Source organism: Lucilia cuprina, chromosome 4 (genome assembly GCF_022045245.1).
Source record: "Lucilia cuprina isolate Lc7/37 chromosome 4, ASM2204524v1, whole genome shotgun sequence".
Classification (NCBI taxonomy): domain Eukaryota; kingdom Metazoa; phylum Arthropoda; class Insecta; order Diptera; family Calliphoridae; genus Lucilia; species Lucilia cuprina.
Window position 1 is genome coordinate 56173695 of NC_060952.1, and position 24049 is coordinate 56197743.

At 31.5% G+C, this 24049-nt stretch overlaps 1 protein-coding gene and 2 long non-coding RNA genes across 3 annotated transcripts; 1 reads left to right on the forward strand and 2 right to left on the reverse strand.

The window, feature by feature from the left end:
- Positions 1-218: 218 nt before the first annotated feature.
- LOC111686254 (MICOS complex subunit MIC10-like) lies at positions 219-13469 on the reverse strand. The gene is made up of 2 exons (XM_023448602.2): positions 13269-13469; positions 219-377 (listed from the first exon to the last, which is right to left on the reverse strand). The coding sequence occupies exons 1-2, from the start codon at positions 13357-13359 to the stop codon at positions 247-249; spliced, it is 222 nt and encodes a 73-aa protein (XP_023304370.2). The 5' UTR covers positions 13360-13469; the 3' UTR covers positions 219-246.
- A 1315-nt stretch (positions 13470-14784) lies between these two features.
- On the reverse strand, positions 14785-15135 carry LOC124419837. The gene is made up of 2 exons (XR_006940838.1): positions 15002-15135; positions 14785-14933 (listed from the first exon to the last, which is right to left on the reverse strand). It is a non-coding gene; the product is annotated as an uncharacterized LOC124419837 (long non-coding RNA).
- A 1762-nt stretch (positions 15136-16897) lies between these two features.
- Positions 16898-20654, forward strand: LOC124419455. Its single transcript, XR_006940621.1, has 3 exons — positions 16898-17300; positions 18942-19003; positions 19901-20654. It is a non-coding gene; the product is annotated as an uncharacterized LOC124419455 (long non-coding RNA).
- The last annotated feature ends 3395 nt before the right edge of the window (positions 20655-24049 follow it).

A 24049-nucleotide genomic window follows, 5' to 3' on the forward strand; every position in this document is an offset into this window, starting at 1 on the left:
AAAAAATTATATTAATACGTAGAAAAAAACAAACACAGCGAATGTATATAAAAAAATGTTTCCCAATTTTTATAATACATATTAATATATTATATATTGAATAGTAATAATATATTATATATTATATATTGAAATTTATTACATTAGTACATTTTATAATTATGTTCCACATCTGATAGATTTAATATACAAATTATTGGATCTTATTTTTTTTTTGAATATTGAAAATCTTATTACATATATTTTCTACATATTTAAATCCTTTTCACATGTCCTGTATGCGACTCCAGTACCAAAACCAGTACCCAATATTATTGGCCAAGCTTTTCGCTTAAAAAATAAGAGAGAAATAACAGATCCAAGTACAAGTCCACCAGCTGAAAAAATATGGTACGAAATTATTTGAAATTTTATTAACAATCTGTAATTTTTTGTAAAATACAATAAACAGTAAAATTAACATGGTTAATACAATACGATATATCAAACGCCTGTGAAGAGAGTCGGGTAAATGTTGTGTATTTAAAGTAAAACACGCATTTAATAATTTAAATTACTTTAGTTGCTTTTCGTGTAACTAAATAAAGGTGTGCTTTGTACAAAAAGAACAAATGGAGTAATACAAGAGTAAAGATGACACCGTGAGACAGCAATTATTGAACTTGAACGGGACCATATGAAACCTTATGTCATATATAGTAGAACTGTGTTTTTAGTTTTTCATTTTGTGATATTTTCTCCTTTTCTAAAAAAATATATGTTGAAACCATGCAAATACTTTAACTCATGCTAAAATTTCGTTCTTATAGCTTTATAAGTTAAGAATAAACAAAAAAAAAACATATTATATAGTTATATTATTAAAAAAATACTTGTATCGATACAGCAATTAAGATTACAAAAATATTAAATAGTACTTTTTGGACTTGAACAAGTCCACATACACATTTTTTGATTCTCAGATCCTTTCTTCTTTTTAAAGGAGTTCAAAGTTTCAAGGATGAAAAATTTATAAAAAATTAAATAAATATTTTTATAAATGTTTGTCAATATGTAAATAAAAAAAGACGATTGGAAATGAAACGAAAGAGTTATTTAAATTTTATTCTTTCATATTTTAGTATAATTCTAACAAATTCTCAATTAGTAACAGCAGGAACAATTATAAATAATTAAATTTATATAATTAAAAAAATGTTAAGCTATACTAAATAAAGATATAAAAGAAGAAATATAAAAATATATTATGGAGAAAAATTAATACGTTTACTCTGCCGCAGTATTTAGCAAGCATGCGACAAGTGCTCTTTCCTCTAAAGCGATGTTCGTCACTAAAATGATTCAAATTATGGGGGGAAAAATCTAGGTGCATATCTAAGAAGTGTATTTTCAGTGACATATTAACACCCATTTCACCGAAGTTGCGAACGATTTCTTCGTAGTTTTCAGTTTTTCCATAACCTAAGAAATTTTCTTTTATGGCATCTAAACTCCTCCAACTATTTTCTCAATAGGTGATAGAAGATTTGAAAATTCCTTGCAATTTAAAAACTTTTTTAGTTGGGGTCCATTAAAAACTCCTTAAAGTATAAAGGATTACTTAGTCTAATACAATAATATAAGTATTTAGCCTACCGGCGTCAATCTTTGCATCGCTTAGTTTGGGAAAAATTTGTTTCAAGTGCACCATATCTGCACTGTCAACGTCGAGTGCACGAACAACATTTCTTATAAGTCCCAATTTAATGTGTAGCAGTGGAAGTATTATTTTTGATGACGGCACGAGCGGAATATTCTCAATGCTATCCTGTCCAAAGGCCTCAAAAATACGAGGTTGCATTTTGTGGTCGGTGTAATGAAGATCTTTTCGCCGACCTTCCCAAAGACACAAAAAACATTAGTGTTTTTTTAAATCAATTTTTAAACCCATTAAAATGGCAACTATTTTCAGGTTAGAACAAATCATCCAACAATGTCGGTCATAATTTATTAATTTTAGAATAGAGCTTATATTTTCATAATTTTCTTTAACATTTGTACCATGAATAATTGTCACTGATGTATACATATAACCTAATACTTCAGCACTTCTTTGCGAAATATTTGTGTCACGCACGAGATCATCAAAATCCGCTTGGTTCTGATCTAGAGCCGATACTCAGTAATTCTAAATCATCACATGGAATTGTGCGAACCTCTTCCAAACTACTAGATGCTTGATATACAATGTATCCTGATAAATAAAAACGAATTAACTTTTAATAAACTCAACTAAAATTAGTAGGAAAATTATCGGGAACATTAAAGAAAAAATGTTTAAAGGATTTTCATTGAAATTTGTTGTCCTGAAAAATTAAAAAAAAATATTGTTTCCATTTCTGGTGACCGTCTTCTTTTATTTGACAAACATTAATTAAAAAAAAATATGTATACAAATATTAATATATAGATTTTTACATCTTTAAAATTTTGAGTTCTTTAAAAGGAGAAAGGATCAGAAAATTTAAAACTGAGAACGCAGATTTACTATATATACGATCCTAAGTTTCATGTGTATGTGGACTTATTCAAGTACAAAAAGTACTATCTAATATTTTTGTAATCTTAATTGCTTTATCGATACAAGTATTTTTTTAATGAACTTAATAATATGTTTTTTCTGTTTAGGCTTAACTTATAAAGCTATTAAAACGAAATTTAAGCATGTGTTAAAGTTCAACATATATTTATTTAGAAAAATATATTGAAAATTCTCAAGGATATAAAAGGATATTTTTTACTTTTCGTTCTGAAAAGTAATAATAATAAATTGTATCTATTTCTGGAAAATGTTCTCAATCATTTTATATTCATATAAAGAAAAATTAATGAGCAGAACTATTTTTTTGAAATTTGTATATCATTAAAACTTTGAAGTCATTTAAAAGGGAGAAAAGGTCACAAAATGAAAAACTGAAAACGCAGTTCTACTATATATGATCTCAGGTTTCATATGTGTACAGTGTCGTTCAAGTCCAACAAAAAAAATTAAAATTGTATCACGGTGTAATAAGTGAGATAACTTATACATGTAGGGGTACCAAATCAAACACTTTAATTTGATTATTTCTAAGTTCAAATATTAATTTATTTATAATTAAATCTTAGTCTATAACGTTTTTATAAAAAATACACGAGAGCCACCACCGCAGCGAATTGTTTTACTTTCGTGTTCGATTTGATACTGATCTCTTTGAAAAAAATTAATGTTCAGCCTGTATTTTTGCAGCTGTGAAGGCTGCACCCCCGTCGGTTATTATTCGTTGCGGGTTACAAAGATGGCGGACTCCACCAATTCGTTGCTGCCAGTACTCTTGGTCGGATATAACCAGGCAAATTTTGTGAACGCATCGACCACATCGAGGATATGATTAGACTTATTGTGAGTAGCTTCCATTGGTCCGACGTGATCCAAATGGTAGGTGTTTAAGTACAAATCAATTGTTTGCGGTAAGTTTTCCTCTAAGTGTAAATCGTAATGATTTACTACTTTAGTTTACAACTCTGATGGAAAACTATTATAGTTTCAATTATTCGAGCTGAATTCGGTAATAATTTCAGTTACAGCAGATGGTGAAATGTTGTAGCTTTCCAATTCGGTTCTGATATCGTCTGCTTTAATACGAGGTAAGCCGTGCAAGAAGATGGTGTATAACTTATTATTTTTCGAATTAAAAGAATGAAACTCGATATTATTTTCCCTCAGTATTTGCATACAGCTATCATATACTGCCTGGTTAAAGTGAATACTTTAGTACCAATGGAAGTACGCTTAAAAAGCATTCCTTTCCTAATTAATTTTTGATTTCTGAAAATGATGCATTGACATCCACTACAATAGGTGGTATCTTACATTTCTTTACTTCATTTTTATTTATTCCTGGAGCTACATTCTTTCCATTTTGACAAGCTAGGATATTCTCTGTCGTAGATGAGTTTTTTGTATAAACACGCATTATTTGTTTAGTTAACTTTATCTTAGCTTTTTTTTAAGTTTTAGTTTGTTATTTATTTTAAAGCAATTTACTATCACAGATGAGTTCAATAAGAACGTGTGTAGACAATTACAAAAACAGTGTAGATTTTTTAATATGTATGTAAATTTTTCTGTACGCTTTATTGTTAAGACTAACGTTCAATATGAATATCAGATTCGAAATCGAAAATATATGTAAAAATAGTAAAAAGTAACATCGATTGTACATTTTAAAACTTATTTAAACATGAGATAACATTCATGTGTTTTTGTTTTATTACAGTTTTTTAAGATGCAATTTAAAAATATGTTTTGAGACAAAATTAAACCAATAACAATAAAATTAATAAACAAATGACATTCTTACAAAATTAATTTTTATGCATCAATATCATCAGTAACACACATTTTTCAAATAAAAAAATCTGTTTTTCTATCCTTTTAAAAATCAAATATAAGTAAAAGCAAAAAACTGAAAAATAAAAAAAAAACAAAATATTTTTTAATCACCACTTTCAATTATTATTTTTTTATTTTATCAATACTAAAAAACACATTTTTAATTTTATTTGTCGTTATTTTGACATCTTAAAACCGATGTTTGTCCAAAATATATCAATTCACATCAGTAAGCTCATATCCTTTTGTAATCATTGTGGCAACACAATTTTACAAACATGTGTGTAATTAATTAAAAATTAATTAAATAATTAACAATTCAATCACTTTGGTAATGTTGGCCTAGTTATTTTCAAAACTCTGGTTACAAATTTACACTACGCAATTGGATTCGATATCTTGGGTATATATGAAAAGGTGTGACATTGAAATCGATCCAAACAATAAGTTTAATGCTTTAAAATTATAATTTTGAGTCCAAAGAAGCAACCCCAAAATCGGAATTTCTAAGTCCGGAACAAAAATTCCGGAATTTTTTTTGTATAAAGTTTATTTAAAAGTTTTTTTAAGTGCAAAATATTTAAAGCAAACAAAATGTATTATTTTTATGTAAAATTTCAAAACTTTTATGTGTGAAATCTACATTAATAATGTAATTTTATTTTTTTAAAATTTGCATTGTAATATAGTTTGATTGGCCTATTGTGGCTTTTTATACAATTTGTTTAAATAAATAAATAAAACATTAAAATAATACATAACTTTAATAGCATTTATCAGTGTACATTATATATTAACATAAATTATTTTTCAATTAAAATTAAAAAATCATAAATCACGTTTAGATATCTAGATTGTGATATTCTTACACAACTTTGGTTGATCCGCCTCTGGTTATTAAGATTTTGTGGCAAAGTTTGCACTTGGCATTCGGAGAGCCATTAGAGCCAATCATTTATAAATTGAAAACATAAGAAAACAAAAAGAGAAAATAATGTCTCTTTTGTTTTCTTATGTTTTCAATTTGTATTTAACATGCCCTTAACAGGCAGTATCAAAAATTTAAATTTTTTACAGGATATATATTCTCTGATTTTTAAATTGAATTAATTTTCTTGTGTTTTATTTTTCTTTTGGTAAACTTATTTGGTTTGTCCATTTTGAACCGGATCGGATATACGCCGAAACAGTAGGTCACAAAAGGTCTGTTCGATTTGTCGATCCTACAACGTATACTCTCCACTTCTTTAAGGCTTCGACAATTGCCTACGAATAGTATTTCTCTTCTAAAGAAGTTGTTTTTCGGAATCTTCAGTCTTTCTGGAGGAGCACAGCTCCGTAATCCATGCTAGCATCGGTATGAATCACTGTTTTGGCTTTCGGATTATACAGTTTCAAAAACGAATCGCTCGACAAATCTATTTTTAATTGTTGTACGGCTAGTAACTCCTCATCACCCATCTTGAAGTTTGCACCCTTTTAAGCAAGTCAGACAATAGTTTGTTGATCATTGTATACTCCGATATAAAGCGACGGAAAAAAGACGTCAACCCCAAAAATCATTGTAAAGCCTTCACGTTATTGGGTATCGGGAAATTCTTGATAGCTGCGATCTTTTTTTCCGAGGGCGATATGGACGAGTTTTCAATTATATAACTTGATCTTACGGTGCAGAAATGGTCAGTTACTCATTGACTCATTGTTTGCAACCCCTTTACCTCTGTTCAATAAATTAACAATTTATTTATTATTATATTATGATTTATTTATTGGTATTTCAAATACTTTATCTTTAGAGCTATATTACATTTTGATTTACTTTAATATTAATTTAACATTATTAAAAACTCTGATATATATTATTTTTCACAAAAATTACACAATTTATTTTAAATATATTAAAATTTTATTCATTCTTGCTCTCCCTTGGTAGCAGATTAAACAGTTGCAGTCCTTTGTAGAATGGGACCCTCTTCATTTAACTGCAAATAGCTTTGTGCAGTCTAAAATCGTTCGCATTTCGTAGATTATAGGGCTGTATTTGGCTGACATAAGTTAGCTGATCTGTTAGGTATTTTGCTGCTTTTCCCATTTTCATTTTGTATATAAATATCAATGTATTAAGTTGAAGCCGCTGCCTAATATTTAACCACTGAGCTGATCTGTTAGGTATTTTGCTGCTTTTCCCATTTTCATTTTGTATATAAATATCAATGTATTAAGTTGAAGCCGCTGCCTAATATTTAACCACTTTAAAGTGTCCAGCATAATTTGTATTGGTGTAAACCTATTGCACTTTATAATTGACCTCATAGCCTTGTTTTGTAGCTTTTGAAGTCTATCAATTTGATTTTTTGTAAGACATGAATATAGAATTTATCAATTATAAAACCTAAGTATTTTATATAGTCTACTTTTTCAATTACTGTATTATTAATTTCGAAGTTTAAGTTATTGTCCATGTTTATTTCTAGTATTTTCGTTTTCATTTAGTTTTAGTTTATTCATTTTGAGCCAATTATTTATAGTTAACATATCTTGCATTAAATTATTTACACATTCCTTATCCATATCCGATTTATTGAAAATTAGAGTATCGTCCGCGTATAATACTATCTCACATTTTCTTAGCATATTTGGCATGTCATTTATATAAATAATGAATAGTAGAGTCCCTAGAATTGATCCTTGTGGAATCCCTTATTCATTTTCAATTTCGATTGATTTTATATTGTTCACTTTAGTTATTTGTTTTATATCTGTTAAATATGATTCAAACCATTTCAATTCTTTATTTTGAATTCTATAATTGTACAATTTCCGTATAAGGATGTTTCTATCGATAGTCTTAAATGCTCTTTTAAAATCCAAAAAAATCGCCATAATTTTTTTATTTTTATCAATATTTTCCCACCTGTTTAAGACATAATTGACCGTTGTTTCGCATGCATTTTTTTTCGGAGTCAGGATTGATATTTGGATAATATATTATTTGTTTCTAAAAATTCTTCAAGTTGGGTTTTCACAATATTTCCTGAAATTTTTTCACATAATTTTAATGTATTAATCGGACGGAATTCTTCACATTTATTTGTTTTTGGTATTTTTTGCATTGAAGTTATCATTGATGTTTTCCAGTTTCCAATTTATTTACAATTTTTTAGTATATTACGACCAATTATATTCCAATTATCTATTATCATTTGGATATTATTATTAAAGTCCGCTTTATTATACCCTTCACCTTCGTGAGATGGGTATATATACATAAGTTTGTCATTCCGTTTGTAATTTCTATAATAGAATTTTCCGACCCTATAAAGTATATACATTCTGTATCCTTATAGATAGCGGAGTCGATTAAGCCATGTCCGTCTTTCTGTCTGTCTGTTGAAATCAGTTTTTAAAGATCCGAATCTTCAAAAATTCTGTTAGACATGCTTTCGAGAAGATCTCTATTTAAAATCAGAAAAATCGGTCGGCAAATAACGGAGATATGAGCAAAAATCCGAGACAACCTCTGAAAATTTCATCAAAAAATGTCATATTTTTTCCATGCTCTGTTAAATAAGCAACAACAACACTGTATATTAGAAAAAGATGTACACGTGTGTGTAGATGTATTTGGTTTTTCAGCTGTGTATTTCGTTTTGTATGTTTGAATGCTGTTGGCGTCATTGAGTTGTGTATTTTGTTATTGTGAATTCTGTTCGTATATTTGGATGTAAGTTGGTTTTATTGCATTGTTTATTTTGTTTTTGTTTTTCGTTATGTATGTTTAGTTGTCTGTTGGTTTAGATGCCAAAGTACAGTTTTTTATTTCATTTAGCGTTGTTGTTCATTTTGTTTTGCATTTGGTATAATATTAATATAGTCGGGAAAAATTTATAAACTAATATGTTTAAAATACACTATGGTGAAGGGTATATAAGATTCGGCACAGCCGAATATAGCACTCTTACTTGTTTTTTATCTGTTTACATAATTGTTTAAGTTCTATAATTGATATTGCACGAAAAGTAAATCTAGCATTTATCACATTTATTTGATTATTATATTGCACATGTTCTAATATTATCTCTTATATCCTTAATACTATTCACGAAGTATTCGTTGAATTGTTTTGATATATCACAGTTATTCTTATTCTCTATATTATTAAAAATCACAAATTGTATCACAGATCGGTTTTTCTTTAGGACTAAGTCTTTAATATTTTTTCCACATTTTTTTTTGGTTGTTGTTGTTGTAACAGTTTGACTGTGGCCAATAGTTCTTTCCTGGGGAAATAACTTTCGATTGATACAGCTGTCGCTGGTTTGACAATCTTTGGCCGAGTATGACTCGGGTCGTTCCGGAGCGAAGATCCGATTGTCGTGGGAACGTTTGTTTTTGGTCTTTGGTGTTGCTTATTTGTCTATTAATATAATCGTTTTTTTCTAGTTTTATTTTATATATATAAGCTTTATAAAAAGATTTACATTGTAGTTCTGCCATTTATTTCTCTTTGAAATTTAAGTCTATTATATTTAAAGTATTCTATTTCTCTTTTATTTATATGATTAGTTTTCTGATCACTGATTTTTATTTCAATTATCTCATGATCGGATATTTTATTTATTTTACTATTATTTATTATAATGTTTGTTTTGTACGTAATGACATAATCAATTATTGTAATTCTTGTATATTCAGTTAATATTTCTTTTAATCCATTATCATTTATTATCTGTTTCAACTTATTCTTGTATATACTGTCCTTGGACCAATCTATATTAAAGTCTCCTGCAATAATTTTATCCGTTGTTTTTTCGTTAAGTTCTTCTATTGTTTCTTCAAATATTTCATAAAAATGCTTCATAAAAATGTTTCATTTAGGCATTTAATTTCTGCATTTGGCACACAGAATACACTATGTCGCCTTCTCTAACTATGTGAAATACCATATCTAGCACGAACTTTTAAACAACCCATCGTTCTAATACTCCTTCCGCCTATACCGTTCAAAGTTTTCTCGACTGGTTCAAGCGCCATATCAGTTAATGATAGAAGCATATCATATCTCAAAATGCTGATATCACTGCCGGTGTCAATAATCGCCGAAATGGTTTTGCCTAAAATAGTTATTTCCTTATTAATTCTTCTTGTAGTTGACAACGTACATACCCTAGGCTAAGGTATGTACGTTTAGTTTAACATCATTTAACGCGTTGTCTGTCTTAATGGATGTACACACGTAAGATTTATGTCCAAACATTTTACATTTAAAGCACCTTATATTTGGGGATTTGCAATTCTGAGCCACGTGCCCCTCTTCTCCGCACTTATATCATTTACGGTTATCGCCATGTAAATCTGAAGTGGGCTTGTCCAATTTTAGCTTTCCGCTTTTATAATTTGACATTTTGACTTTTCTGAATAGGCAATTTTCTCATAAACATCTAGCTTCTCTTTTTACTCATCTAGGGGTTTTGCTTTGCTGGTTAGACTGCCTTGAATACCCTCTATAAAATATTCGATTAAGCTCGAATGGTCTAAGCTGATGGTACTACCAATCTCCATCAAAGAATACAAATATACCTAGTGTTTCGTCAGTTCGCTTTTTCCTGACCTTAAATGTTTTTATGGATTAATACTGCCGACGGTTGTACTCTAAATTCCTTACGAAAGATGCTTTTCAAGGCACCCCAATCTCTTACACCGAATTGACTTCTGAGGTCTTGGACGCACCTGTCAACAACTGCTTGGAATAGATAAAAATTTGTAGCGGATTCCAATTCGCAGTCTTCTAATTCGTGAATCCAACATTTTACACCGTGAGAGTCTTCGCCTGAAAATTTAGTTATGGAATCTTCGACGAAGACGAAGGCAAATTTCCTGTTGTTTCTGGTAAAACAAATGCGTCAGTTGATAGTTTTATTGAAGAATCTAAATGTGAACTAATTTCCAAAGGACAAAACTTTGAAACTTCAAAAATCACATTATTAACGCCAGAAACGTTAGAATTCGAAGAATGAGTGGGAAGTTTTAATCTTTTTCGTAAACGTTCAGAAATGAAAGCACATTCTGAACCCGAATCTATTAAAGCAGGGAACTGATACTTATGGCTGTTATGAATTATGTTTACCATTCCCTAATAAAACGGACTGATTCTGTCTAGTATGAAATACTTGTGGATTAGAAGTAACATTATTGGACGTAGCGATTGTCGAGTGTGAGAGTTAGTGGGTCGTAGAACCTCACTGAAATAGAAAAATAGAAACAGTAGGTCTTTCAACTATAGAATTATCTGTATGCTGCAGATGAAGCATAGAATGATGTCGATTATTACAAATAAAACAGTTATTGTTGATTGTACAACTTCTGACTTTATGTGTTCTCGAAAGGCAATTGGTACAGCAGTTATAATCATTCACAGTAGAAATTCTGTCAGATACTGAAAGAATTTTAAATCGACGACAATTTCGCAAATAGTGTGACTGATTAGGGCATAAGATACATGAAAGTTTAGTAATAGTAGAACTATTTGAATGCACTGAAGAGTCGGCGTCTGTGGAGTTTGTACCTTTAAGATCTTGAAGACATTGCAATGTCTGAATTCTTTCTGTCAGAAAGTTATCAAAATCTTTCCATGTAGACAAAACAGTTTTGTTTTTAACACCTTGTTCCCACAAAATAACTGCAGAAATAGACAGACACATATAAATTATAATTGGATCCCAATTATCCGTAGGCACTTTATAAATAGAAAGAGCCGAAAGGCAACTATTAATTCAGCGTTGCAGTGTTTTGAGTGCTGTTATCGATTCCTTGTCAAGGAAAGGAAGGCCAAAAATAAGTTTTAGTTAGTTATGTACCAACATACGAGGATTCTCATATGCTTCCTTTAAATCTCGCCAGGCTACTTCAAAACTTGCGTTAACAAGTGGATATTTAGAAACGATTTCTTTTGCTTCACCCTCGGTTTTTCTTATTAAATGGCAAAGCCATTCTATATTGCTAAGCCGGGAGCTATTAATAAAAATTGCGGTAAATATATCCCTAAAAGCGGGCCAAGAAACATAATCACCTCTGAATGAATCAATATCACAAGGAGGTAGTGCTAGATTATGATCTGTATTACCGGAGTTCGAATTTACCGTTGGAGATTCATTGCTTTTCAAAGCAGATTTGAATTCATCTATTTTTTTCATGGATAGATCCTCCGCATTGGATATACGCTGTGTAGGTAGCTTTATATTTAGCTTTTAGAACTTAAAATTTTTTCGGATTTTATTGAAAATTAATTAGTCCATAGATTTATTTTGGACGGACATTGTTGAATGTTTTTGAAATCGGAGAAATATTTCGACTATTTAATAACATTTTAGTTGCAACTAGTTCCAATATAAGAATAACATAAGAATTAACATTAGTTAATATAAAACTTTTAAAAATGCTTATATCGCCATAAAATTCAACACAAATAATTTACACAAAAATAGTTCATCCTAATTTTTTTTTTAAATTGGTCCATGATTAGGCATAACCCAAATTTGATATACCCATAAACTTGGATTTATAACTAAAATTTCGCCATACTGATAATACATACACACAAAAAACTTTCAAATGTACAACTACTGACCCTTCTGATGATAATACAATAATCGGTCATAACGCCCATATAATGCCGATATCCGAAAATCACTTTTTTCCATACATTTCCTAAAAATATCATTTGTTGAATTTCTGTGATTTTTCTTCCACTTATCAATTAAAAATATAATTATCACATTATTATATAGTTTTAAGGGTTTACTATAGAAGAAGTATATAACTACTTTGACTTACAGTGTTATTGTAATGGGCAACATAAGCGTGAAAGTTATAAGTAGTAAAAACTTATATATACTGTGGAGGATGACGTTTTGTTAAGGCATGATTTGGAGTTGTATTCCGCTACAATGTCGGGGAAATTGAAAAGATATATGTGCTAATATCTACATACATATATACTAGCCAACTTTGCCGGAAAATATCGATCCTAGTGTAACGAAAAGGGGCTTAAATCCAGGTAATTCAATTAGAAACAGATGAACGATCGCAAAAATACATCATGGAACGTTTTAGTACAGATCCTTACAACAAATTATAATATTTTTAGATACCTCAAGGATTGTAATAAATCCCAATATTAAATTTTGGATTTATCTCTGGAAAAAAGGGAAAAATAAATGAAAATGTGGTCAAAAACCGCAATTTTAATGATATTATAAAGATGGTACAATCGCCCCAAAATTGTGGCCCAAAAATATATTCCTTCGGTTGATAGTAACCCCTTAAACAATTTTAAGCAAAAAAACTTTTGATTCTAATTTTGTTTCGTATAATATGATGAAATGTGAAATACAGGAAAAATTCGAATACTTTTGTGAGGTAATTTTATGCAATTCGTTTAAAAAAGTTTAATTAATTTAAGAAAATGTTAATTTTTAAAGTTATAAAAAGTGTGATAAGAAACCTAAAGATTGTCTAGATAATATGACAAATGTATTTATTTTGCACACAAAAATGTTATTAAATTTGGTTTCCTCCCATAGAATACCTAAATTCGAATACTTATGAGAGACACTGTATGTAGTATTGAGTGTTTACCCAATAAGTCGTAAAAATACAATAATACCCATTCCCCCCTAGAATTGTTCTTAGTTGTGAAATTATATCGAACAATAAATAGAATTTTAGTTCGCTCTATAATTGAATTCCTTATGGACCAATACCTGATTGCATTAATTTTCATTAAATGTATAATTTGGTCGTTTTCAAAGCTAATTTCACAACATTGATTACATAATATTATTTTTCAACTTACAACTTTTTACTATTGAATCAGTAATGCACCTATCCAATTTTTTCCCAAATTCATCTTCCGCGTAGAATACTTGATTGTTTTTTGCATTCATTATTCCTTTTTTTAATTCAGTTTTTTTATTTTGAAAATGCAAAAAAATACGTGTTGAAAACAGTGTAAAGAACAAAGAACGTAGCCGATTGAAATTATAACTGACGGCGGTTAGCCATGGAAATGAAAAACGAATTCTAACCCCATGTCTATATTAGACAAATATTTCTTACGATACTTGACAAAACGTCGACTGAAAAATTGTCAGTTTTTTGTTTATTGGCATGCATAGGGGTTACAAAATGCCGATTTTATCACGACAACCCACAGATAATTTTATTGAAATAATGCTATATTTAATAAAAACGATTAAAATTAAATGCAAATTTTGTAAATAAACACTAATTTCACTAAAACTTATGTTTAAAATGAATTTTAATAGCACAAAAACAAAATTATACACAAATTTTACGGTAAAATGACGTTTATTATCAAGACAAGGTTGTCTAAACAATTGTTTAGACAACACTGTTATAACGAGGTTATAACGCTAATAAATGCCGTCTGTACTTGCTAATTTGTTATCATGATAACAATTTGACGTTTAGCATAATTAATATTTTTCTAATATAGACACGGGGTAAATTACCTGCACATTACCCTATAACCCCGTGTCTATATTAGACAAATATTTATCACGGCAATGGACAAAACGTCGGCAGACGTTTTTTGTTTATGTTAATGCATAGGGTAACAAAATGCTAATTTTATCACGACAACTCACAGATAATTTTATTGAAATAATGCTATATTTTATAAAAACAATCGAAATTAAATGCAAATTTTGTAAATAAACACTAATATCACGAAAACTTATGTTAAAAATAAATTTTAATTGCACAAAAACAAAATTCTAACCAAATTTTACAATAAAATGACGTTTGTTATTAAGACAACGTTGTCTAAATAATTGTTTAGACAACACTGTCATAACGACGTTATAACGCTAATAAGTGCCGTCTGTACCTGCTAATTTTTTATCATGATAACAATTTGACGTTTAGCATAATAAATATTTGTCTAATATAGACATGGGGTAAGAACAGTGACAGTCATTTGATCGGTCAATTGACTGTCACTACTGAGAATATACCCATCATTGCGTAGAACAAAGCTCCCATCACTTTCTTTAGGGCAATATGTAAAAAGTGATGGAAACATTTGTGTACATGTGATGTTGCATCACCCTCGCACTTATGAATTCTATCGACTTTAAAACATATATTTGAGCGTCTCACTCTTTTGTTGTTTACTAATCATGGATGATATAATTATTAGTCATGACTGACTAATCATGCTTGATGGATATATCCATCACAATAAACATATAAAAAAATGATGCATTAATCGGTCATTGTTGACTAATAACACTTGATGAATATATCCGTTAAATCTTACTGCTATACCAATTTATAATAAAACACAATTTATTGATATTTTAATATATAGGTATATATTTTTAATTTTATTAATATAGTAATCATATACATAAATTACCAGTCTTTTCACCATTTTACATATCTCGCAGAATCTTAAGGCCTCTGATGCTCCTATTAATTTGTGGAAATAAGTTGTCTGTAAAGAAATACATAAGTATTCATAAATATCGAAATATAAAAATCATAAGTACATATTTATGTTACCATTGATTGATTAAACTCCGAATTGTTTATCTTCTGATCCACTTCCTGAACTTTTTTAAAATTTAGTTTATAATAATTCTCTTTATTTTTAATAATTTAAAGACTTTGTAATTTTTTTTATTTTTTTGCTTCTTGATCTTTGGCTTTCGCAGAAACAATTAATTTGTAACGACGAAAAATACAACTCTGTAACACAGTGACAGTCATTTGATCGGTCATTTGGCTGTCATTGTTGATCAAAATATAAATTTTAATACATTTTAAACAAAATGTAGTTGTTTCATTCCTTCATATGCAAATTGTCAGTACCTCCTGGTGGCAAACCGGTGGGAAACCTGATGGCAACGCTCTTCGGTACAAGACCAGGTGGTAAGGCTCGACTATAGCCGGTAGAGGTGTCGTAGGGTTCACCATCATATTCCCCACAGAGTTCTTGAACAAAAAAAAGTGTAATAAAAAATTTCCTTCTCAGTTTTGATCAATTTAGTTTTCTACTTTTTATACCTAATTACTAGGCATCGCGACGTTATACCTACTGGTCAGCAGCGGATGTTGTGCTGCTTGGCCTGCCCTCCCTCTACCATGGCAAATCTTTGGCCAATTGAAATAGAATTTGCCCCTAATACTACCCCTACAGTCAGATTTTAAGTTCTCACTTACCTCGTATTATTCACACCATCTCCATAATTCTTGAAACTAATAGGTTACCATCGGGAACAGAATCCACATACCGTGGAGTTTAGAAGTCCAGTTGTCGTGGGTCTAGATCTGTCCTCGTAAAATCAGTCCGTGCGGAAAGTTTAATGGGGTACACTGGGTAAAAGATTCTAAACTATCCCTAACCTGAGCTCAGTTTAAGTATCAGTTACCAAGGCAACAGTGGCCCTTAGATTTTGGCAACAAAAAAAACCAAATATCTATGTTTCCCAAAAAAAAAAGTATAACCATTAAATTTCCCTTATGGGTGGTATGGTCTCTAGTTTCGTCCGATTGTCGTCCGAAATGTCCACTCTAGGGGTAGGAATTTTGTTTTAGATGTAAATTGTATTTGTGGAGAAATATTTTATTCTTGGTGTAGCGTGTTCACTTTGCATTGTATATATTTCCTTTTTTTATGTCGATGCTTTATTTGTTTTGTCCCAAATCCACTCAATTTTATGTTAACTTTATGTTTTTTTTTTGTGTTGACTTTGTGTTTTATATATTTTGTTTCATATATGTATATGTTTTGTTTTAAGTAAATGTTTTGTTATCAATCAAAGAATTTTTTTTTTGTTTTAAATCAATGTATGTTTTGTTTTAAATATATGTTTTGTTAAACCGTATATTGTCTTTTTTTATCTTCTTCATTTATCTTTTTTTTTTTTTTAATTCACCAAAAAAAAAATAATAAAAAAACAGAAAACTTATAGGCCTCCGGAACCACCGTCCTCCCTCATTCGCCTCCTCGCTTCAAAAAAAAAAACAAAAAACTTCTTTTTTTCTTCTTCTTCCTCCCAAAAATTCTCCGAATCATTTTTTCCCGCAATTTTTCTTTATCCTTCGCCATCTTTTTTTTTTCTATCTCCTCCATCTGACCTTCAGTAATTCCCCCCTGAACATTTGTTTCCAAGGTTGCATTCTATTGTAATTCTATGTTTTTGTCTTCTTCTTCTTACAATAGAATGCAACCTTAACCCGTTCAGGGGGAACACGTCAAACCCCACCATTATCTTTGCCTCTGTGTAAAGTGAATGGGAGGGGAAACCCTATTGTCCTATAATATTTGGGTTTGCATATTTTACACCCTAAGTTACCCTAAAATCTGGCATCCTCATATCTTTCCGCATCTTTGATTCGGTGCGTACTGGCCTCACCATTACATGGTAATTCTGTCTGGCAACTCATTAACGTTTTTATTTTTTGTGCAGAAGACAATAAAAAAGCAATGTAGATATACAAATTTTAAATTAAAAAACAAAATTATAAGTGAAAAATAAAAAAAAATAACAATAGAGAAATCATATAAAAAAAATATTGTGCAAGTGAGTAATACTCATCTAGCATGACAAAAGATACATTTTTGGAAATTTAAAACAAAAAAGCTTTGGTGTAAATTAAAAATGGTGGCTGTTCAAACGTAACAGTATCACCTTATATAAGCAATGTGTTTTCCAAAAATTCATCTTTTGTTTCTATGCAGCCAAAAAAAAAAAATATCATCAGTGCCAATAAGTTATATAAAAAAAATCTAGAAAGGTTCCAGATAAGAGGTGCCGTGTTCATGTTCCCGAACCATCAGTAGATTGTCATAAGAGAGGTAAATATTAGCGTCCTAAACGTTGACATTACGACTTTTCTAAAAAAAACTCGAACATACGACTTTTTCCATTGCCTTATAGGCAGTGTTGCCTATTAAGCGTTTTCCCACCCTTTTCAGAGTTTGTAGTTGAAACAAAAGTCGACTCTACGACTTTCTTTTGTACTTCTTCGGTAAAGTTCTTAAATATTGGGAAATATTGTTGAAATCAAATAAAATTAACTAGATTTTCTTGAAAATGTCTTGCAAATTTGTTTTCAAGTATGTTCAAATGAGATGTTATATATTACAGGTTTTGGGAACTAGTTTTATATAACAAAAGCAAATGTAATATATTTCTGTGGCAAAAATGAAAAAGTGAATATCTTAAGTTATGCTAAAAACGTTTTTTTTCAGTTAATTGGAATTGCCGTACTTCATTCTATCTTGTATCAACTTTTGGTAAAATTCTGCCTTTACTATTACTTTAGCAGTTGTGGACGTGTTATGACGGCATAAGTCTATTTTTCCTTTTTTTTTTTTTTTTTTTTTTTCAAAATTTCATAAATTACAAAACAACATTAATTTACCTAAGTATTTTTCCTTATTTTCATATCAAATATTTTCCATAAAATTTCAATTACATATTTGAATTATGATGTTTTCCTGTATTTTACAACAAAATTTATTCTGTATTAATTCAAAATATGTTGCTCTTCTAAATTATTAAATATAAATTCTATAGCCTATTTTGAGATATGTACTTTTAACAAATTGAAAAAAATTGCTGAATACATAAATTGAAATGGAAAACACACCTATCTCGATATAAACAAAAACCTAACAAAATAATTTTTCTAATAAAATTATGAAAATTATGAGATATATTTCGGATTTTAAATTTTCCCTTTTTTTCATTTTTCCAACGAAAGGAAAAACAACACCAATAGTTGTTAGCCAATTTTTCGTTGATGGTAATATATATCAACTAAATATATTATGTGAATTATTTTCGTAATAATTCTTGAGATATTTACATAAGGATTTTATAAAAAATTTAAATCTCTGATCTTGTATTCACATTCAAAGTTTAAAAAAAAAGCTCTCCTGAAAACTGAAAAAAAACAACTTATGCACTTTTCCCTTTTTACCACAGATTTAATATAATAAGATTATATAAAAAAAATCTACAATATGAACTTTAATGATTGGAGAAATTGTGAAATAAAAATGCTACCCAAATACATGTTTCTACAAATTCATTTCTACAAATTCATCATGATCCTAATTTTAAATAACAAATTTTGCTTAAAATTTATCTAAACATTGAAAAAATGTTGATCCAAAAAAAAAAATATTTTTCGATAAATGAAAAGTTTTTTGTTGATTAAATTACAGCACACTTGATTTTTTTTTTATATTATAATTTTCTGTTCTCATATACAATGTTAATCACTCGTATATTAAAATGTAATGCAGAAAAAAAATTTATTAAAAATTTAAACTTCATATCCAGATTTTATATACGAGTAAATCAAATTATAAGTAACACAAAGTAAAGCACACAACCTTGGTTACAATTCCGAGTACTCTGAAAATTTTCTGTGGGGTTTTGTGGTTTTGAAAATTTTCTAATCCCTTTTTCTCCTACACATTCTCCAGATTTCCCTTAAGAATAGGAGACTTGATAAGATTTGTACTCAAAGGTGAATTCAACACGATCGGTAAGTAAGTTTTCTGTTTTCTCTTTACAATTTTAGAATTATTGTCAATAGTTTAGAACATTGTTTAGTTTCACCCACATCTCGATAACATAATAAGGATATCATTGAACCTATGATGTTTTTTTTTTCTTTTTAACATTTCAATTGAAAAGAACCTAGTAGTTGTGTTATTGATTACAATATATATTCAGCTATGTGTTTCCGAGGATATACTAGTTGATTCGCTTCGTCTAATTTGTTCACACTTGCTGTAAGATCAGACTCAGATTGCGTTATTGTGTTAGGTGACTAACGTCTCCCAGTGTCTAGATGTCATAGTTTCGTTAGCACTAAACTAAATTGGCACAATGACAGTTACAAAATGTAACTAGTTTAGAAATGTTAGCTCTTGGTGTGACAAAACGATGAATATCCATTTCAAATATTATACACTACTACTTAAGTATTTCAATTGAATGTGTTAAACAAAAAAAAAAACGTCATCGGTATCAGGTTATTGGTATTTAGTTCTTTTGCTTTACTCCATTCCTCAAAAACTAAACTACATATATACAGAACAAACTTAAGCTAGATTTATGTTCATGATTGATTACAAATTACTAAAGCTAAAACTAAGCAAAAATAAAAAGGATAAATATCCGATAAATTCTAAATTAATCAATGTAAACATCAATTTATTAAGAGTATAACCTAAGCTTCCGAACTGGTTTATTATTTCATATGTAATCTAATAATAATAAAAAAAATATTGGAAGAAAAAAAATATGTAAATGGAATTCAATCTAAACTACTAAATTAGATTTAAAAAAAATTAACAATCCATTTCCCTCTTCCATTGGGAACTTATCCTAAATAAAAAATTAAAAAGAAAAACTATAATTAAAAAAAATGTTATAGGCAGCGAATACAGGGAGTATTGGGAAGTATTAAGGAATTAATCATAGCAATTTCGAGGCAGACTATAGAGGTTGGTCTAGGAACAAACTTTTCGGACAACGATGGCAAAAAAACTGATAAAGTTTAGAAAAAGGTAGGTGCTCATTGTTTAAGGTCTTTTGCGTGGTAGATCCCGATTAGTTTACCCTGCAGGTCTTCTAGTTCATAGTAACAATTCCCGACCGGACGAACAATACGACATTTAACGAATTTCCTACCCATTTTAGCGTTATATAATTTACTCGAGTCGCTAAGTGCAAAATTCCGGCGGAACTCTTCCTGACCTGGTCGAAAATTAATTTTGCGTGCACGTTTATTATATACCTTCGCACGAGTGGCGTAACTCTTCGCCAGATTCATTCGAATTTTCTCGCGTATCAACTCGTGTTTTTCCGTTTTAGCTAAGACGTTCATCTCGGCATCCTCCAGTAGTTCGAGTTTTCTTGCCAAATTATAAACGCTACCGTGAGTTATCATATTCGTCCCAAACAACGCAAAGTAGGGAGTCATACCAATCGATGTGTGCACTGATGACCTGAGTGCACACTCTATTTCTGAAAGATGGTTATCCCAATCTCTCTGGTCACTCTTCAAGTAGGATCTTATTGCGGCTAAAATTGATTGGTTGACTCTCTCCGATGCATTTGCTTGGGGTGAATATATAGCTGTTCTCATGTGCTTGATACCAAACAGTTTCATCATGTCTGCAAATTCTTTGGACAGAAATTGACTCCCATTATCGGATAGAACTACCTCTGGGACGCCAAATTTATGGAAAACTTCCGAAACTAAAAAACGAACTACGTTCTTATTATTTGCCTTGGACATGGCCTTCAGGAGTACGAACTTTGTAAAGTGATCTAAAACAATAAAAATGAAACAATTTCCGGACTTAGACCGAACATACGGGCCTAAAAAGTCTATATAAATCTTCTGAAACTGACGCACTATTTCCGGTAGGTTCTCATTCATTGGTGGTCTTACAACTTGATTACAAGGTTTGCTTTCCTTACAGATTTCACAATTCCTCACATAGTCTCTTACTTCGATAGTCATATTCGGCCAGAAAAAGTATTCTCTTATCCTTTTGAGAGTTTTGTGGAAACCACCATGACTTGCAGTCGGAGGATTATGTGCTTTTCTAATAATGTCCTTGGATAACTCCGCGGGGACCCATAGTTTCCAAGAAAAATCTTCTGTAAGAACGTCACCGTTGTAATGCGTGGTACGTTTATATATATAGTTATCTTCTATTCTTAAATCGGGTAACTGCTCTTGATTCTCCTTAATTTGCGACAGTAATTCTTGATATTCTCCCGACGAAAAAGGCGGAGCATCCAAATCGATCAGTTGCGAGACATCGGCGGCAATTTCTTCCATGTCGTAACGTGAGAGAGTATCTGGCACTATATTCTTGCTCCCTTGGCGGTGTTCAATGTTAAACGTATAGGACTGTAGTAGCAGGCTCCATCGGGCTAATCTTCCACTTAATTCTTTATTGGACATCAGCCATTTTAGACTGGAATGGTCCGTAATGACTGTAAAAGCCATTAGTTCAATATATGCCCAAAATTTTTTTATGGCCATAACTACTGCCAGACACTCTCGTTCCGTAACCGAGTAGTTTCGTTGCGCTGATGTTAATTTTTGCGACATGAAAGCAATTGGATGTTCGCCCTCGATTTCATCCTTTTGAAAAAGAACCGACCCGATGCCAATGTCAGAAGCGTCGCATTGGACATAAAATGGCTTCGAAAAATCCGGATGTCGTAATACCGGACTCGAAGTAAGTGCTACTTTTAACTTATCAAAAGCCTTTTTTGCTTCTTCGGGGAAAACGAACGTTTTAGATTTTTTCAGCGTTTCGAAAATCGGGTTAGCAATGGTAGCGTAGTCCTTAATGAAGCGGCGATACCAGCCGGTAGTTCCCATAAAACCGCGCACTTGTCTGGGCGTCTTGGGATAAGGAAAATCGAGTATCGAGGATATTTTCGCAGGATCAGGTTTCAACTTGCCCTCTCCAACAATATATCCAAGATACCGAAGTTCCTTAAAACAAAACTGCGATTTTTCGACATTGATAGTCAACTTGGCATTAGAAAGCAACTTCGCAACTCGCTCAAGTATGTTTATGTGCGTGTGGTAATCAGGCGTAACTATAAGCAAATCGTCCAGATACACAAACACTCGATCTCGCAATTCGGACGGAATCACTTTATCCATTAAACGACATAGCCGTTGAGCTGCATTACACAGACCAAAAGGCATGACCGTAAAATGGTAAAGTGGTCTTCCGGGCACTGTAAAGGCAGTTTTTTCACGACTCTGTATATCTAGAGGGATTTGCCAGAATGCGTCTTTCAAATCCACACTAGATATATAGTGCGTGTCACCCAGTCTGCTGAGCAATCCTTCTATATGCGGAAGTGGATAGGCATCCTTGACTGTGAGTGAATTGAGCTTTCGGGCGTCTAAACAAAGCCTGTTTTTTGTACCTTTACGCACTAACGTCACTGGATTATTCCAGGGGCTTTGACTCGTCTCAATTACACCCATAGCAAGCATCCTATCCAATTCCGCGTATATAAGTTTTTGCACAGCAGGTGAGACTGGGTAATGTCTCTGCTTTACGGGCTCTGCGTCTTGCGTATCAATGTGATGTGTCTCCAAGTCGGTTTTCCCAAGTCCTTTTTCCACAAAAGATGGAAACTTGGCTATGGTTGCTTCTAGTAACATCCTGTCCTGATCACAAAGGGTATGCTTAGAAGGATTTGTCGGATTTTCGCCCGACTCCTCGATCCACAGCATATCATTTGTGGTCAAGCTATCCAAGTTGACTATCAATCCGAATACTTTCATAAAATCGACGCCTAGAAACAACGCCCTTTTCAAGGTCGGTACCAGATAAAAAGTGATGTCACTTTCTTTCCGGTTGTACTTTATCCTCCCTTTAAACCGACCTTGAATTGTATGAGTCCTACCGTCTGCTGTTCGCACCGTAGAAGGAAATTGGTGAACTACTACACCCGCTTTTCTTGCGACATCGAAGCATCCTTCGCCGAGAACCGTAACCGTAGCTCCGCTGTCTAGAAGACCCTCAATCTCTATTCCATTAATAGAGATACGGGTATACAGTCGGGTATCTTCGCCTTCGTATAAACATACATTCGCGATCTCACGCCTAAGCTCTTTCCTTTTCCTATACCGTTCCCTAGCCTTTTCTATCCGCGTTTTTCCGAAAATTCTCTTCCTAGCTTCCTTATACTCCTTAACTCTCAAGTGCCATGATTTTATTTCCCTAATTCTTAACTCTCCTGTTTTTTCACTTAACCTAACATTATTATTTAAAATGCTAACGATCCCCTCCTTCTTCTCTAGACCGTTTATATTCTCCAGTTTGCTCACTGGGCTGGGTGATTCGGACGCTGCTCCCCAGTTGTTAGCGGGTCCGTTCGCCTGTTTCCCGTGCATCGTGGACATTTCGGCGTTACTGTGTTTTCCATACCACACTTGAAACAAAACAGACGCCTAGTGGCTGATGGACAGTCCATGTATCCATGGCCTGGTTGACGACAGTTCCAACACACGTATCTTGTGGAACTATTTATTGCGTCTAAATCCACTTCAGCTGGCGCCGATTCGTCATAATCTAATTCATGTACCCTTGGAGCAAACTGTCGATTACTATAAGATTGGCGTTGAGTTTGTAACAATGATTAAATCGTCTGTCTGAATGCATTGGTGGCTGTTGGTACATATTTGATGGCATAGTTGGTCTAGCGGGTATCTGTGAAGGAAACACGTTTGGTGCTGGTGCTCGTAATAATGGTGGCGGTTGTAAGTTTACTTGAGGCGGCCGTGTTCGTAATGAAGCTTGTACATTACCCGAGCTTCTCGATAATGATTGTAAACTCTCAGCCACTATACGTGGAACTAAGTCACGGAGCCTTTCCTCCATGTTACGCATCATTTCGACTTGCCTTAAACCTACCGTGGACTCTACTATGTTTTCTAAATTTGGTACAGACGTTGTTTGTTGAGGTTGAATTGGCTGTGCATCTGACCCCAAATTGCCGCGAAACTCTTGTCGGATATTTTGTGCGGTAATGC